Below are 19,264 nucleotides of genomic sequence, written 5' to 3'. Positions count from 1 at the left end.
ATAATATTTCAGATATGAAAAATAGTGTCACATTTTGCTGGATTATTGAAGTTTTTAAGATATGATAATTTCCAACTAGCAAAACCTAAGTTTCTGCTCCAAAAGCTAAATTTTAACTCCATTATTTTCATTTTAAAACATTTTTTTTTTTCTTGTCTGAACTTTAAGATTAAATGTGGTATTCTCCAGCGTGTAGCATTTGTTCTAAACTAGTAGTCACTCAAACTTTTAGCAAGGAACCACATGTATGTTAAGTGCTGAAATCTTCATAATATGGCTGGAATATTGCCAGAGCACTTGGCAATATGACAAGAATGAATAAATCACTCTTTGGTGTTGAGTATAAATGATAAACATGAGCATGAATGATGCTTTCTAATACCACACAAGAACGTCACGGTGATAGAGCACGAGTCTTTAGAGTGGGGAAAAGTGGGTTCAAACCATTGTCATATTGGCATTCCTGGTCCTACCTTATTGGACTCTAGGAAAAAGTCAGTAGGCCAAGTACTGACATTGTGAGGTGGTGGGGCATATGGGGCCAATTCAACAAAGACATTTCTGACACAGGTCAAAAAATAAAATGTTCTCACAGTATTTACTTTTCGGTAATGTAAGATGAAATTTCAACATATTTGTCTTAATATAACATTGATGAGGTGGTCAAAATTTTAAATCACAGGCCTCAAAAATAAGCTCTAAAATCATATTTCTGATTTTTGACTTCAGTCAAAACTGGTTTTGTGGAATCAGCCCCTGGTGTAACATGCCATTTTAGTGAGGCAGCACTGAAACGTACAAGTTATTAACACTGACACCTAGTGTGTTGTGCAGTTTTAGTGAGGCAGCGTGGTTGATATGCCCACATTGAGAACACTTATATGTTGGGACATCTGATGTGACATTAAGCTATTTCGGTGAGGCAGATACATTTCTACATTGAGCACACAAGTTGGGACATCTGGTGTGGTAGGCCATTTTAATGAGGCAGCAAAGTTGATACCTCCACATTGAGGACACCAACAGGTTGGGACATTTAATGTGACATTAAGCCATTTTCGTAAGGCACCACTTGAGATACATTTCTTCACTGAGAACTTGTTGAGACATCTGATGTAATATTCCGTTTTATAGAAGCAGCATGGTTATATGTCCACACATGACATGATCATCTGGTGTGGCATTACACCATTTCAATGAGGAAACACTGTAGTCGAGATTTCCATGTTAAGAAACACATTCAATATTACCAATGTAAAACATTTATTGAATGGAACGTAAAGCACCAAATAGCAAATGTGATGGGTGTGTGACCACACAGTGTACGGGTTCACTCCAATCCTCAGACACGGAGCTTTCAAGATTCTCCGAGCCTTGGTGGGGATAGTGTTCAAGTAATGCGAAAGCCCGCTTCAACCTGAATTTAATTCAAAATGATACTCGCATTCATGTGTCCGTTCTATCAGGCAACCTGCAAATCTCACTCTTACATGACTGATACGCCTGCTGGTGGCAGTAAGTCATAGACCACGTTGATACAGTGTTTCAAGTAGCCTTCAGGGAAATCTCTTGTCCACTGGTATGACATACACTCTCTAGGTAAAACTCTGACTCACAGGAGCATGGGGAAGTCCATCAGTTAATTCTTAAGTGCCATGACCTCAACCCTGGAAACTTTAGGACAAAAAACTGAAGCCGTATTTGTAATGTTTTTCTTTATGACAATTGACAAGGCACAGTGTTGTTAGAATAACAACCAACTTTGAACGCTTTCTTCACGTTACAACAATTTAAAACCAACCGCTTAAGATCAAACCATGCCTGTTATTCAAGACAAAAAATATGTTCAAGATGTTTTACTTTTTATTACCTACAAAACAATACATGTACACATATTTACAGGTATTTACAACTTTCACTAGTACATATTTCAACAGCCAGAGCATCTAAAATGAACAGTTCAAAACTGGCTGTTGTAATCTTGTACATTTCACTTAAAGAAGAAGAAAACATAAAAATGATGCCAAAATCAGATGAAAGAGCATCAAAACTTATTTGAAAATATTTTTGTATGGTGGGTATTTGGGACCAATTTTAGGTATTTATCATTGTTGCCTAATAATGTTCTAAATAAGGATGTGATGCTTGTCTAATAAATTTATTTGAATGTAAATCTGTTGTTTATTTCAAAACACATGCATTTAACCTAATTTATGAACATATTAAAAATTTAAATATGATCCAAATTGAGGTTTAAAACATTTGTTAGCTTAAAAGAGCAAATTCTAGTGCAAAAATATTAAACCTGTTGTACATCCTCATTTTTGACATTATTAAGCAGAGACTATAAATACCAAATGGTGGTCCCAAATACCCACCCTACAAAAATTATTTTCAAGTGTCTCTTTCTCCTTAAAAAAAAAAAAATCTGAAAAATATTGAAGACCACATTTAGGAATAAATTTTCGCCCTCTTTCATCTGAACTTTGTCATTTTTATGTTTTATCCACATTTAACAATTGCAGCAAGCTACATGTACATCACCCATTTTGGTATTTACAATGCTGGGCACAGTTGTTCAAAACTGTTTGAAGACCAGATTTAACGTTAAGCTAAGTCATCAGTTTTGTACTCAGCCCAAAAATAACAGTTAATCAAATGTGAATATAAACAGCTGTTTTCATACTCTGATGTTCGACAACTGCATCGGTTGCTTAATTTAGCTAATATCTTAAATATAAAATATGACTTAGTATTAGCTAAAACACTTTCAAAAATAAGCCCTGTTGTCTGAGATGGTCTTGGTATTAAATGGTATTAAATGTTTGTGAGACTTCAATGTACACATGCATCAGACCACCTGATATAGTTTACATTTTACATCAGTGTCAAAGAACCAGACGTTACAGCCACTAATCAACATCAGGCACTTAGCACACACAAGATAAACTCTCATCCAGTTATAGGTAAACTGGCGCATGTGTGCTGTGATTACATGTCACTATAGCCTATTTCTTTTCGAGAGTCACCTATTTTCAGCTGTCTGTAAAATCAGTCATACTCGCTACCAAAATTGCCTTTAGTACTTGATACATAACATAAGCTCTACACATTGATATGTTCACAGAAGGAAACAGAAGTTAGAACACTTTCTAATTCATAATGTCTGGTTTTGACAGCAAGAACCCATTGCCTTGAGTGACAATCATAATTATTCAAAAACCAGTGGCATGCTGGATAATTGACGGAGTTCAACATGTCTTGACGGAGGGTGACACCAGTTACCCCAACTGCTGTCGACTTTACTGTAATCCTAGTTTCTGACACTGACATTCTGGAACTGTTTACACGTTTTAGTCTGATATAACCTTCATAAATGAATTTAATTCTATCTGTTGTATGTGATCTCCTGGCAGAATGGTTTTAAAGCTGGATATTAGGAAATTTTGTTTAAACAATGCAGTCTACTCACCGATAGTGTAGTGTCGGCTGTGTTACTGCGTGGAGCTTGTTCTAACAGCATGTTGGTGCACCTATTGTGAAACAAATTGCTTTCCATGCACAATCCCAAGCTTGCCACTTGTTTTTGAACATCACAACATTATGAATTAGAAAAAGTGTTCCAACTTGTACTTCCAACATATCTATGTGTAGAGCTTGTGTTGTTATGTGTCAGTGACTAAAGGAAATTTTGGTAGCAAGTATGGCTGATTTTACGGACAGATGAATATAAGTGACTCTCTAAAGAAATAGACTATAGTCTTGTATCAGGGTTATTATTTCAACACCAGTTATTTCAATGCTCTCATATACAAGAAGAGTACAAGCAGAGGACTGAGAATGAATTTGGGAGAGAAAAACCAGTTATACAAGCCAGCATCTGGCCCAAAAACCTTGAATGACTTGCACAACTTTCTTTTCCAAAGTTAATAAATATATTGCAAATTAAACAAATTATATAGTTCATATAGCAACTGATCTCCACAGTACAGGCTAACACAACAGTACTACAAAGCTTCATTATAATTATTAATTATAAATTATAATTAACATTATAAAATTCCAACAAATCTGAATCACATAATTTGTTAAGCTGAGGAAAAGTTAATATAGTACTTGAAATAAACCAGTTTTTACTGGTAGAACAATGACTATGAAATGATGCCTATCCTATACGAAGACTTACAAAGCAATGTTCGTCCTTGATCACTGACCATGAAATGAAGTCTACCCTCTGTAAAAACTTATAAAGCACTGTCATTCCTAGTAGAGCAATGACCACGAAAGGATGCCTATCCTATGTGAAGACTTGCAAAGCAATGTTCTTGATCGCTGACTGTGATGAAGCCTACCCTCTGGAAAGACTTATAAAGCACTGTCTATCCTTGCAGATCTTTTACCATGAAATGATGTCTACTCTCTGTTAGGACAAACAAACATTGTTCATTCTTCGACAGCACATGGGGTAAACGACGTTTGCCTTCTGTAAAGGTTGACAAAGCAATGTTCATCCTTTGAGAAGCGTGAATGAGCAATGTACACATGAGATAATGAGAGCCGGCAAAGTCGTTTTATGCCTTGAGAGGGTTGACGGCTTGGTGTAGTTTGGTCACAGCTGTTTGTATCACCTGCTGTAATGACTCATCGTCACACTTCACCGCCTACAACAGAAGACGGGGTAAGGATATACAGAGTGTATTACATGTATACGTTTCATTGTCACACCCGAGCTTATGGTTACTCGAGACAGTTTAAATATATAGTTTATCTGCCAATTTTGGTGCAGCTGTAATGTATCCTGTCATTTGACTCTTATACAATACTACTGCATTCATCATACTCAACAATTTTTCATTTGGTGGAGGAAACCGTAGTGCCTGGGGTAAACCACCGACCTTTGGCAAGTTACTGACGAGCTTTTCCACACATCATGTAAAGATAAGCACACCGTATTTGTCACCGGAGTGTTGTTGACTATCTATTGTCGGCAAGGTTGCACAAACAGTTAGAGCCTGTCCTAGCTCCTAGTGTGTTCTAGCCACTGAAAAAGGCAAGTCTTGTTACCCTAATTCCTCAACTTTTTCACATATGAAAGAGTAACTTTCACTGCAATTTTTAGTTTGATTTTGAAGACAAAACTACATTGGTTGGGTTGGCCAATTTCAGGGCTTCACAAAAAGTGTAATTTTATCAGTCAACACAGAAAAACAGCCAGACAATTTGCTTGAATACTGTAAACAACTTGCAAACCTGCGAAAATGTTGAACATTTACAGTAGCACTTACCAAGCTGTCCACGTTAATGGTGGCGACTTTCTCATTGACAGTGACCGTCATCTTGTCTGCCTTGATGACCTTACTGATGCACTCTGTACCAAACATCTCAGACAGCATCTCCAGTAAACACTCACGGAAATGTGATTTGTCCACAACCAGCTTATTGGGTACTGAAACGCAGAAATGGCACTGTAGACATTCATTCTAAACCTTGTTCATATGCTGTAAAGTGCGAGTTCCAAAAGGATGAGTTATGTGATTGATTTTTGGTTACTGCCTTACTCAATAATTTCACATTTATACAATACCAGAACTTGATGCATTCAATCAAATAACATGGAGAGTTACAATGGGCACTAGACTAAAAAACAGCAACAGGATAATAATACAAAACACACCACATTAAATGTATGATGTATATGCATCATTTTACACATTCAGAATACCGTATTTCTTCTAAAATTTTGGACACCTGCTCATTTTAGCCAATATATATGTAATTGTAGCAGGAATACTGAGTATTATACAAGGTTAGACTATCTAATGAACAACATACTTATATCTTTACTTTTCCAAAATGCTGGTAAAGAAATGTAATATTCTTCTTTCAACACTACTAATATCTGTCCCAAATTTTAGAAGAATTAGGGTATGTAACCCAGGTAACCTTAATGCCTTAACCTTTTCATACATGAGCATCCACCAAAAAAAAAAAAAAAAGCATTCATATGGATGAAACAACACTGACTTTGTTGGAAAGTTCAGAGACTACACTACAATCTATTTTACAATTGATTGTTGCAAGTTAAGCCTCTTGGGCAAAGGAATTGTAAGGGGATTATAACTTTTTCAGTTACAATCATGATAGTATGCAAAATTTTACGTGTACATAATGGTAGTCAGTATATATGGGAAATGTACCAGTCATATAACTTTTTCTTCAATCGTTTTGAGTTCTACATCATAATGATTCAGCAGTTAAACGAACAAATTTTCATAACATCTTTTTGAGAAAATTTAATTGCACATCTTTGCAAACCCAGTTGAAAATTACTTAATTGATGTAACAGTCCATCTAAAGCAAGTATTTGTACTTAACACTGATTATGGGACAATGTAAATATTTTCAATTGTAATTTCTGATCGTAAAGATTTTCACTAAGGAAACACACTGTCCCTATATATGACCTAATTATTCAACCATTTCAATCTTCTCTTCAGCCAATAGTTTAAAACATTCTGAGAGAACTGGGGGCAGTAGAGAAATAATTTGTACAGCTTTATGCAGCAGAAATCTTTAATGACACAAACAAATAATTTTTTAGTACCATTTTCATAATAATGGTATGCATAAATTCTACTGATAAAAGAGTCTTAGTGGTTGAAAACAGTCGAAGATTCACAGTATGTTAGTGAATAACCATAAATCACTTACTATGCTGAGGCAAGGCGTCACTTTCGGCCCGCAGAATCACCATGACGACCGCATCAGCGTACATATCTGTCACTGGGTTTGCGATCCACTGTAAACAGAGAATTGGTTGAAAAGCCTCATATCTTGAGCAATTAAAGTGAGTCTCCACATCATAAATAGCATTCAACAAATAGAACAACAACTGTTCCAACTCAGAGCTGATTTCCCACAATGATTATTTATTTACTTATTTGATTGGTGTTTTACGTGATACTCAGGAATATTTCACTTCTATAATGTCAGCCAGCATTATGGTGGGAGGAAGCCCATGACCATCCGCAGGTTGCCGTCAGATCTTCCCACATAAGGCCGGAGAGGAAGCCAGCATGAGCTGGGCTTGAACTAACAACGACTGCATTGGTGGGAGGCTCCTGGGTCATTGCGCTGCGCTGGCTTCCATTGTTTGAACAGTCAGAGTAGGGTATAATAGGAGTAAGTTTGATTCTCATTAACTTAAATTTGCATTCAAAAGTTTTTATTTTGTGACATATCTTAAGGACACAGTGCTTAAAGTCACAGCTCCCAAAATATGCAGTTTTACACTGAAGTTTTCCACACGACCTTTCCAAAAATCTGTGAACTATGCCCTAGCAATAACTGCGTTACTATCTGGCACTTATCATGGCAAACCACTTACCTCAACAACAGCCATCCTTAGTTCCATCGTGACAGTAATGGAGTTAAACAGAACAAAGGCCTTTTTCTCCTGGGTCTCCACCTGTTCCACATCCCCGGCTAGCTGACTCAGGTAATACTTGAGGAGCAGGGGAGTGCCCGTGTAGCCCACACTTAAACGTTGAGTCACCGTGCTCATGGCTAGGTCAGTGTAGTCTATAAAGAGAAACTCAAAAATTAAAAACGATATTATAAAAGAGTATGCTTTTAAGAAAAAAAAAGAATCGTGTCAAAAAATGAAAAAATATTAATTTCTGAGGCACACTTTGCATTTTTAATAGTCCCTACAACACAAAGAGTTTGTTGCATTCATTTGATGTTCATTATAGTGATTTATTTTCTTATGTTGGCAAAATTTCTTCTGCTTCAGTATTGGAAAAGGCATCTAAAGAACTTTCGCTTATCTACTTTAATTCAAATACAACATTTTCTTTGTTTTTTGCTAGACAGTTCTGAGAGTTTGTACAACCACTAAATTCAAAATCACAAGGAATCCTTTATCCCTCACAAATGGGAAAAAAATACCCTGCAATGCACTTATAACACCTCAGCCTCAAACGCAGGTACAATGTAATGATGGGGCCTCCGTGGCTCTGTTGGTTAGCACACTAGTGCAACATAATGACCCAGGAGCCTCTCACCAATGCGGTCATTGTGAGTTCAAGTCCAGCTCATGCTGACTTCCTCTCTGGCCGTAAGTGGGAAGGTCTGACATCAACATGTGGATGGTCGTGAGTTTCCTCCGGGCTCTGCCCCGTTTCCTCGCACCATAATACTGGCTGCCGTCGTATAAGTGAAATATTCTTGAGTACAGCGTAAAACACCAATCAAATAAATAAATAACAATGTAATTATGGGTCCAACTTAACGGTGGTTTGTAATAATGTGTAGGTCTTTTTCAAGTGGACTTTAGGAAGTTATGAAACATGAAGCAGAAAAATACCTTTTCAGGATAACAACTTTTTTGTTTACTTCAGACTGCCGTTGCAGCCTCTTATATAAAATTTGACTTAACAAAGCCCTATGATCTTGAAGAAAACGGTCCAGGTCACTGAAAATCAATAGGGTTCTTCCTCATGCCAAGGGGTAAATGTGGTGTAAGTTTGGTGAACTTGGGCTAAAACATTCTAGAGATAGCATGTTTACAAGCCTTTTATCAAATTTAACTTACAGTAAATGACCCCAATGACCTTGAAGAAAAAAGTCACGGTCACTGGAAATCAACAGGGTTCTTTCTCATGCCAAGGTGTAATTGTGGTGTAAGTTTGCTGAACTTCAGCTAAACCATTCGAGACATAGAGCGTTACAAAGCCTTTTATAAAATTGCCAATACTGGCTGAGGAGTAAAAAGAACACCGGACTACAATGTTCCTATTCTGGATGACCATTCCATACTAAGGTGACCACAAAATTATATCAGCCTAAGAGAACTTACTGGGCAGGTCTGTGGGAGACACAATGTGGTAGTTAAAGTTTCTCTTGACGAGAATGCCAGAAATCTTCTGATCTTGAGTGGGCTTCTCAGAGGCCAGACTGCCAACAACCTGAATGCATACAAGGTTAACAAAGGTAGAATTTTTTTATTAATGACAGCATTATACTCAATATAATGCATAACATTAGCCAAGGTGACACCCATTTATTTTGTGTTTTTACAGGCCAGCCAACACTAAAAGATTCAAAAATGGAATGAAAATAAAACTGAAAATCCACCTTTCTATTTTGTCCAATTTTTATAATTTTGTCTGTTTCTCAAGGCTTTCCCATTATGTCTTCAACATGAACAATTTTTGGGATAGTCCATATTTCCCACAAATTAGGCAGTTTTTAAGTTCTATTTTTATACTCCCCTCCAATACTGAAAATAGATTTTTTCTGCCAATAAAACAACAATTTAAATTAATGTGGTCTCATAAAATGTAGTAGCTTCTCTGTGGCAAAGACAGACCTTGAGATATGACAGAAACATGTAAAATTAAAATAATGTTATGTTCTGCTAATTCAGTTCATGATCTCACAACAACACTGATGGATCAGATTTATCACACTTGCCGCTGTGAAATACAATTAAAAAAAAAAAAAAGAAATAATATACAGATCTTACCTTGGCCATTTTCTCCCCTCTAAAGTGCAGTTCAACAGCGCATGTGTTACGAGGGTTGTGTACAATCATCTGATAGTCAACATTATCCTCGTACTCCCGAATTAGTGCAGCTTTTAACCTGCTCATCTCATTGGCTTCCCCATGCACCAACACCTGTAAAGTGGCAGAACAAGACACAGACAAACATCTGTTAACATATCAAAAGATCTTTATCCAATCTATTCCAGAGACAGCCTGAAAATAAAAGCGCTCAATAATTAACCAAGAAAGTCCTCACATCTATATTCCTCTCTTGGAACGACGTGATCTTAAGCACTCAAGTCAATCTTGGGTAAAACCTAGTCCCCATTCCTGGAATCAACTGAAGGCTAAGTTGACTGTAAGTACCATGTTAACACATGTTAAGGACATATGTGGCCATGGTAGTTACAATCAACTTGGTCCCTGATCTTTTTCTGGGACAGGAATTTTACATAATTATGTATGGGTCATACTTCACCAAAACCTGATCTATTTTTTTCCTCACTTCATCCAAACCAGACTCAGAAGTTACATGTATTGGATATGCACCCGATTAAAAAGTTTGCTATCGCAGTTAGTGACATAATCTGATTGTAGACATTTAAATAAACTTCATGTACAGAAAGGAGACACTCAAATCAGATCATACTGGAACCTCCACACCTCAGAAATGTCATGCCACTAACTTAATGCATTTAATTATTTGATTGGTGTGTATCGCTGTACTCAAGAATATTTCACTTTGATGATTACGGTCAGGTTTGTGGCTGATGGAAATCTGAGTAGCCCTAGTAAACGAGGTACCTGATAAACCTCCTGACTGAAAGCCAGCGACAGTCACCAAACGTTAAGCTGCAGGGTAATCAACAATTTCCTCTTAAATGTACAGCCTTGAAAACTGCCACCAAGCTGCACAGAACCAAACTTTTATCAGTATTTCTGTAAAAGTTCAATTTTTAAACCTAATCTAAATCCCTGGACAGATCATTGGCCTGGACAGAGCTATACTTACACAGTGTGGGGGTTTGAGGGCCCGCAGGAACTCACTGGTCTGCTGGTAATCTGTGTGAGCGGAGAAGGATATGTAATCTACAGAGCACTTGAGAGGGAGCTTCTGTCCTGTCATCGTGACTATCTCATCAGGTTCAGATAAGACATGCTGGCAAAACAATCATCAGTCGATTAAAATCACATCCAAATTTTCATATATGTATTACTTATTTCATTGAGGTTTAATGTGTACAATGGTCATCTGATTTACGGTGGAGCCACAATACATAATACTCAAATGCTGAGAGTAAGCTTGGTACCCGACATACCTCCTGATTTTATCCTGTTTATTTGTGTTTAATGCTGTACTCAAGATTATTTCACTTATATTATCAGAGTAAGTGGGAAGATCTGACAACAACCTGCAGATGGTTGTGGGTTTCCCCCGGGGCCCTGCCCAGTTTCCTCTCACCATAATGCTGGCTGCCATTGTATAAGTGAAATATTCTTGAGTACAGCGTAAAACACCAATCAAAAAAAAAAAATAAATAAATACATTACCAAATTAATAACTGCCAATTACAAGGGCAATTCAAGTCAATGACTAAACAAATCCCATGTAACGAGACAGGGCAACCGCCTAAGAGGGAACACACCTATCATTTATACAAATCCCATGTAACGAGACATGGCAACCGCCTAAGAGGGAACACACCTATCATTTATACAAATCCCATGTAACGAGACATGGCAACCGCCTAAGAGGGAACACACCTATCATTTATACAAATCCCATGTAACGAGACATGGCAACCGCCTAAGAGGGAACACACCTATCATTTATACAAATCCCATGTAACGAGACATGGCAACCGCCTAAGAGGGAACACACCTATCATTTATACAAATCCCATGTAACGAGACATGGCAACCGCCTAAGAGGGAACACACCTATCATTTATACAAATCCCATGTAACGAGACATGGCAACCGCCTAAGAGGGAACACACCTATCATTTATACAAATCCCATGTAACGAGACATGGCAACCGCCTAAGAGGGAACACACCTATCATTTATACAAATTCTAAAAAGATGAAGTTTTTAACACCACATGTCTACAGTAAATGACCTCAAATTTCACCCAAATAATTGTACTGTTAGAGGCAAATAAATGGTCTAACATACTACTTTCAGCGCTGAACCGTATAGGTCATTCACCGTTTTTTTAGAAGTACCCAAAATTTGATGAGTATCCTCCTTACCTTAGCAAGAGTGCCTTCCACACAGTAACCAGCTATGATACAGCCATTCCTCTTGTCTGTACACCAGCTCTCAAACAGCTCTCTGGACAGTCCACTCTGCATCATGCCAGGACTGGCCATCACCACACAGGGGCCAATGTCCTCAAAATGGTCCATGCTCTGCAAATATAACACAACAAAAGTTGTAGCCTGTGCACACAACTTCAAATAAATCACTCTTAAATCATTTCTTTTTTTTTCACACCTTTGGCCACATCAATTTAAATTGTTGTTTTACAGGTAGAATAAATCTTTTTCCAGTGTCCACGGAGGGAATAAAAATAAAACTCCAAAACAGTCTAATTTTGGGAGAAATGGAATGTCCCATTAAATTTCCTGTGGAAGACATATTTACAGGATTGGAAAGCCCTGAGAAACAGGAGAGATAACAAAAATATTGAGATTAGGCAAAGTAAAAAGGTAGATTTTCAGTTTTATTTTTGTCACATTTTTGGATTTTTTAGTGCCCAATGGTTCATAAAACAAAACATTAAATTGGTGTAGCCTTAACATTCATATACCAGGTACATGTGCTTTATCTATAAAAAAGATGGAATATGGATATGAACGCCCTAGGTAAAAACTTAAAAGTCCCATTGGACAACATAAAACAAATTTGGAGTAAAACCCAAGAACAACACATGTACCACAGGCAAAATGAATTGAACACCTTAGGTAAGTTAAGCTCCTTATTTACCGCCGACGTCAAAAAATTGTGCTGTGATTTTAGATGTCATCTACATAAAGTTGAGACTTCCAGATGTCCACTTACACGTATCAACGTCACTGACTTTGAGTGAACAATCGAATGTTCCGCTTTACCCAAGGTTTCCTTTCGACCATCAACTAACTCAGCCCTGCTTTTTTAGAATCAGTTACCTCCCCTTGTTGTCTAGACAACGGGAGATGTTCAGCAAACTTGAATGTCAGACATGGTAATGTGTTGCAATCATGTGGCCTACCATTTAAATTCAGTGCTGCCCTAGAAATCGTTGGGAATTCCGAATACTTTATAAAACATTATCAATAGAAAAGAAGATCATATATGGTTTACGAGACTTAGAATTCACTTTCAGTAAATCATATTGTTTACATGTGTGATTCACGAGCAAAGGTTGCATTGTAAGGATCTTTGCCTCATTTACATGTTATCTCTTCAGGCGGACAGTTTAGATCAGTGATGGATTTCCCCTTATAATTCTCTTAGTTGACATTTTTCGGAAAATATAGGTCCAGGAGGTTTAGTCAGGATTCAGGATACAAACTTATTTTTGTATTTTGCTGAAACAAGTCAAAAAATTGTAAATTTCTTTTGGCCGTATGTCCCTTTAATACTGTAATACAAATTCTTGCAAACCCTGTCAACCTACCTTTAGATTCGAAATGTGTTTAAAGACAAATGGGTTGCTCATGGTAATCTGCCTGCGAATGTTGTCATTCATGGCGTTGATATACGTCTGATAGACACTCATGCACTTCTTAGCCAGAGAAGAGGCATAGTATATGGGGATATCATGAAGTTCTGGATGATTTCCCCAGTATTCATCTACCAAAAAGAAAACAGAACCCTCAAATAACAAACTTAATTCACATTCATTGCATACTCACAGCATTCATCTGAAATTACCTCAGTATTGACGAAAAGAAACCGGACTCCTTGACTGGTGACCTATGCTCTGCGTTAAGTATGACTGTCATTGAAACCTCTAGTATTTCAAGTAACGTCCACAAGGAGAATTATTTATCTGATTGGTGTTTTGCACATACTCTAGAACATTTCACTTATACATCTGTGTCCAGCATTATGGTGGGAGGAAAGCCGGCAGAACCCGAGGGAAACCCACAACCATCCCCAGGTTGCTGCAAGACCTTCCTGCTTACCAAAGAGAATTTAAAAAATCAGACACTGATATGAACGTTCATGTAAAGTTAGGATAAAGGACGAAAACTGAAAGGACTGAACAGTCGATGACTCATGCACTAAAACTGAGCACCCGCTTCAAGCACTTACTAAAGGGTGTTAACTTCCCCAGAGTGTGTTCAGTTTACCTAAGATGAGTAGCAGCTCCTGGGCCCTGCCAAGAGCAAACACAGGAATCAGACAGCGTCCTCCTCTGTTCACGATGTCGTGAACCAGACCTGTAAACCTGGCCTCTCGGTCTTCTCTCTTCTCATGGATGTGTGTACCATAGGTGGATTCCTGTGGCCATGGAAAACAATGTGAAACCTTTAATCAGTTTTTAAATAATGCGTTTTATGGTAATTTTCCTGGTGTTTTATGCTTCACACATGAAAATTTCGCTCGTATGACACCTGTAAGGATTAAGTGTGAAGTATTTTCATTCCACATGGTGTCACACTAATTACATAGGTACAAGCATGTCTGACCTAAATCTCTTCATTTTTCTTCAAAAGTAATGCATGAATCAAGAAATTTTAAATTCTACCTTCTGTAGCAATCAAAAGATGTCAAAACAATATCGATTAGAGCAGGTGTTTTGCTGCATCAAAAAAAAACAACAAAAGGAAAATGATACTCAGACGTATACATTTTTGATAAATAAATAATATACTTCAGCAAAATAAACATACAATAATGACAACATCCGGGTGGACATTGGGTATCTCGGCTGCCATCAAATGACGATCTTCTTGTCGGGAAAAATCTCCTGTGTACAGAATCTGGAAAGAGACAAAATGAGAAAGATGGATATAGGCAAACAGCTAACATCACATTTCATCGCGCATCAAATCGAAAACATCCCACCCGATCATCTTAATTCTAACAGAGTGCATATCAAGACTATGCATGCCATCTTGACGCGTGAAATAACATTTTTACTCAAGTCTTCTTGTTGCGAGTAAGGCAGTCAATAACTTATTTCTATTTTTTTTTTTTTTGACATCAATCACAAAAGGCATATAATGACTAATTACAATGTCGATAACTGGAGTGATAAGTTAAAAAGTGCTGGAGATGAATACATAGAACTTACCTTCACACCGGCTATTTCTATCATAAACATGGCAGCTCCTAACACATGGCCAGCATTATAACACCAAAATTTCACCCCATTCACCTCTGTTTCCTGTAAGTGTACATAAAAACAGTCAGAAAAAATGCCCAAGATTTTCAACAAAATTAAATCTGTTTAGTCACAATAATAATAATAATAACAAACTTTCTTTACAGAGGATTATATACACTCAGTCAACAACAGTGGTTGATCTCTCCTCAGGCCCTCTCACTCACACATTCACACAAACTTTCACCCTGTAGTTCTAAGATTCACAGTCAAGTAAGTATATATAACAATTATTCATAACAAAATTGACAGACAGCATTATCAACCAAAAAACCACATCAACAAACACTGCATTTTGCTAATATGATCATTTTGCCAATCACGAATACATGAATGAATGTTTATGGCATAACAACACTTCAGAAATATGTCAGCCATATCATGGCAACAATAAATAAATGTAATTTATATCAAATTAGCTGAGCCAGCAAGAGCTGGATAATTAAGGGTTTAACATCGCGGTAGCGGTGTTTGTTGTGTAACCCGGTACCGATACGCGCATTCTCGGGATCTGACTTGGTACGAAACAAGGTTCAGCGGCATCGGGCTACACAAAGGTGTTAAAGTCTATTCTAACCCCAAAAATGATGAAAATGAGCTAAAAACTCCATATTTCATGCAGCTTTTTGCTGCCACTCTCTTTCTCTCCCTCCACATCATCATAGCAAGCCTATTCCATTTCAGTTGACCTAGATACTTTAAATCTGCATATGTAGGATGTTGTGTCTCTGCGTATGTAGGATGTTGTGTCTCATTGTTGAGTGATGTAGGATGTTGTGTCTCATTGTTGAGTGATGTAGGATGTTGTGTCTCATTGTTGAGTGATGTAGGACTGTAAAATTGCAGTGTACGTGTATTAGGACGTCATACTGCTGAGCTCAGATTGAAACGTCATGAAACAAGTGTTTCTTTTTCCACATCCTGTGTCTGGATGTAAACTAAAAAAACGTAAAAACAGAATCGATATCTATAAACTGTGTGAAATGAGACTTTTATCACTGAAGGAAATTCTGACAATTCACTTTTATATAAATCACAAAAGCAAATCCAACAGTAAACAAATTTAAATTCTTTTATTTGTAGACATAAACAGTATGACGTCATATTACTCGGGAAGGTAAAAGTACCAGCCAGCATGTCGCATGACACACTCGATGTTGTTTGAAAGGCCACCTCTTTAATATGTAAATTAGCACACACCCCGCAACTAACAGCGGGGTAGAATTCAACCCATTTCCATGATAATCAGTACACAATACCTGATGGAAATTAACAGTTTCTATTTTGTCCATGCTACTCTCAATGTCCTTGTCTGAATACAGCATATCCTCGGTGGCAATATTGCTGTAACAAAAAAGAAATCAAAGCTTCACAAGTTTTATTATTTATTTCATTCGGGTTTTATGCGGTACTCAAGAATATTTCACTAATACGACCTGCATTATGGTGGGAGAAAAACGGGCAAAGCCCGGGGGAAACAGTAGAAGTTCAAAGAGATTAGATCACGACCATGCTGTCTTAACAAACAAGATAAAACCATCAACTTCCAGTGAGAATTACGTTTCAGCTAAATGAGCCAATGAGGCCCAGACAAGGTTAGTTATTCACAGTAATTTAGTGTAATGAAAGAAAAGGGTAGAGACTAACCTGACTTTAACATAATCAGACAGCAGCCATCTGTAAATAGCCTTAGAGGCATGGGTCATGAAACAACGACCTTTGAAAGCAGTCTTCTCCAGGAAAAACGGCAGGGCTCCACAGTGATCCAAATGAAAACTACAAATAAAAACCACACCAAAATGATAAATTTAAGCTGATAGCGATAAAGGGACAAATAATGAATTCTTGTGACACCCGAATATGGGTGACGTTTCATTGTCATTTACACCACAACATAAATTAATACTTATCAACACTAAAAAAAAAATGATGGCTTGGCCAGAACTTGGCAAATTTGATCACACGTTACAAAAACCATGAACTGTCTACTCTAAACTATAAGAAATGTTCTCTTTACATAGCAGGTAATACCATTACAGTAATGCGTATTGATCTGTGGAACATACTAAAATAGTAGTCTTAGTATGTCTGCTCCTACATGTATAAGCTAATTGAATGCAAGCTTCAAGTACAATAATCTTTTGCTTTAAATATTAAAGTATATGAAATGAATACCAAAAAAGATTAAAAACCTACTGGCTGATAAGCAGAAGATCAATTTCCTCCACCTCAACAAGATCAAGAAATGGAAGGGAGGCAAACCCATTCAGTCCAGGATGTATCCCGCAATCCAGCTGAAAATAAAAGAAACTAAGTACAAGGGGGAAAATTTGTTCTCTTTGCTTTCCTTACAACAAATTAATATTTCTTTATTCACCATGTGCTCAAGAATTTTTCAATCACATGACAGCAGTCTGGTTAGTTAGTGGAAGAAACAAGATTGCTTTAAGTAACCAACAGCCTTCATCAACCATCTGACAAACTACTTCATTTAAAGCTGCTGTCCACACAGTAGCAGCAGGATTAAAACATTTGAACTCACTCCTTAACCATCTATAACAAATTAACATTACAATGTACATAAAAGAATGTATTCCAACATAACCCACTTTCACACTTACAATACATAATGGTAAAGTTGCATATTTTTTTTACTCTGTTAGCTTGTGCTACTTTGAAACTCCATGAGCCATCAGTCTGATGAGAAAGGAACATCTGATAACAGTAAAATGGAGTTCCAGTGCTGGGAGGTTGGCAGTCCCGAATGAAACTGAAAATCTTTGCAAACTGCTCCCAGTTTCCAGACTAAAGTGCTTCACATTACAAGAAAAAATAAATAATAAACTTCGAAGGAGAGCTGGAAACAGACCCAGTGGGCCAGGGCTGTTTTGTTCTAGTGTGCTTGCTAAAATCTATAAATCCAATTATCTGGAATTCACACAAGACACTGTGTACAATGTTATGAAAGGAAGAAATATCATATGGGATTGTGCTCAAAAACAAAAAGGTAGGCATTTCAAATTTAATATGGGAAATTCTATTGCTTTTTCTTCTTTTAATGTTTTGGATTCAATTTTCAACATGAGGTACATCATAAAACACAGAATTGGCCATAAATCAGATTTTTGCTGTGGATGGATTGAAGACAATGTGCATAAAAGCTAATTACCATGATTTTCTTGCCCTTGAATTCCAACATGATACATGATCTCCCAACTTCCTGGCCAGCACCCCTGAAAAACAGCCATAATAGTTAGTAAACTAACGAGTACTACACTGTGAACACAGCGATTTGAGAATAATTTACGTACTCTCTGATCATACTACTGCAGTCATGTATCTAGGATTGCTGACAAAAGTCATATGTTACACCTCTGACGTTGTCTCGGCCAAATAGAATCAGTCATTATTCCTGCCTGGACTATCATTCCATTCTTTAGGCCAGAACATTTTTTACATAATCAAGATAATGGTGGGTGCACCAACCACTTAGGTAATGGCTAGAATCACAGAAACTCTCATTTTTTTTTTTTTACTCCATTCAGTTCTCTCAACACATAGGCCTACTATAGGTCAAATTTGTGACCACAGACATCCAGACATGTGGTCGTTTTACTTGTGCCAACACACTTTAGTCAGCTCTCATTTTCAGTTATCATCAGCTGTAATTCTCAGAATAGCGTCGAATGTTGTTCATTTCCCTCCACAAGTTGTCGTTTGACTCGTCGTCTGCTTGCTGCTGCTTCGTGTGAAAAAAGTGCCAGGATGCGTGAGAGACCTTACTTGAGTACAAATAGATGAGAGCTATGGGGAACAGTGTGGAGCACATTTAGCTGTCTGAATCAAGGGATAAATGTAATGTGTTCGATGAGGCAGTGCTTTGTAGTCTCCGAGCTACAAGTAAAATTGTACGGCAGTTGTAAAGACAAGGGTGACTCTATTGTTAGTTAATGACCTCCTTCTCATATGTTCATTATAAAAAGCTGCTTCTACAATGAATTGCCATCACTTTACCATGTGATGCCACCCTAAAGTTTAAAATTCCCAATCGTACTCAGTACATGTTTGAAACCTTTCGTGCAAGGTAAACTTATGTAAATAACACTGTGTCGTTGTTGTTTTCAGTTTACAACATAAGCCTATTTAGAAAAAGGCAACAAGGGCAAGATCGTTTGCTTTGTACGTCTTACTATAACATCTTACAATGGTCTGATTATGAGCTGGTCGCTCTCTTCGGCCGGGACTTGGCCGTCTGCCTTGCGTTTAGAAGTCATTTTTGTAAACAACGAAGATCAACCGGCAAATTTGCCGGAAGTGATCTCCACGTGTTGGGG

At 37.4% G+C, this 19,264-nt stretch overlaps 1 protein-coding gene across 1 annotated transcript; it reads right to left on the bottom strand.

Moving 5' to 3' along the window:
• Window positions 1–68: 68 nt before the first annotated feature.
• LOC135469171 (cleavage and polyadenylation specificity factor subunit 3-like) lies at window positions 69–19,249 on the bottom strand. The gene is made up of 17 exons (XM_064747713.1): window positions 19,134–19,249; window positions 18,100–18,163; window positions 17,127–17,224; window positions 16,578–16,706; window positions 16,190–16,274; window positions 14,841–14,933; window positions 14,437–14,526; window positions 13,894–14,044; window positions 13,215–13,390; window positions 11,806–11,964; window positions 10,563–10,709; window positions 9,530–9,682; window positions 8,861–8,969; window positions 7,388–7,581; window positions 6,712–6,799; window positions 5,286–5,446; window positions 69–4,661 (listed from the first exon to the last, which is right to left on the bottom strand). The coding sequence occupies exons 1-17, from the start codon at window positions 19,202–19,204 to the stop codon at window positions 4,572–4,574; spliced, it is 2,058 nt and encodes a 685-aa protein (XP_064603783.1). The 5' UTR covers window positions 19,205–19,249; the 3' UTR covers window positions 69–4,571.
• Between the last annotated feature and the right edge of the window lie 15 nt (window positions 19,250–19,264).

Source organism: Liolophura sinensis, chromosome 6, assembly GCF_032854445.1.
Source record: "Liolophura sinensis isolate JHLJ2023 chromosome 6, CUHK_Ljap_v2, whole genome shotgun sequence".
Taxonomy (NCBI): Eukaryota; Metazoa; Mollusca; class Polyplacophora; order Chitonida; family Chitonidae; genus Liolophura; species Liolophura sinensis.
This window is presented reverse-complemented; position numbering and strand designations above follow the sequence as displayed.

Bases quoted from the DNA above. Each gene is read 5' to 3' on its own strand.
- LOC135469171 (XM_064747713.1), bottom strand. From the start codon at position 19,204: ATGACTTCTAAACGCAAGGCAGACGGCCAAGTCCCGGCCGAAGAGAGC. The intron at 18,164-19,133 runs GTAAGATGTTAT...GCTGTTTTTCAG, and splicing joins CAGCTCATAATCAGACCATT to GGGTGCTGGCCAGGAAGTTG. The intron at 8,970-9,529 runs GTAAGATCTGTA...GTATGCATTCAG, and splicing joins GAGGGGAGAAAATGGCCAAG to GTTGTTGGCAGTCTGGCCTC.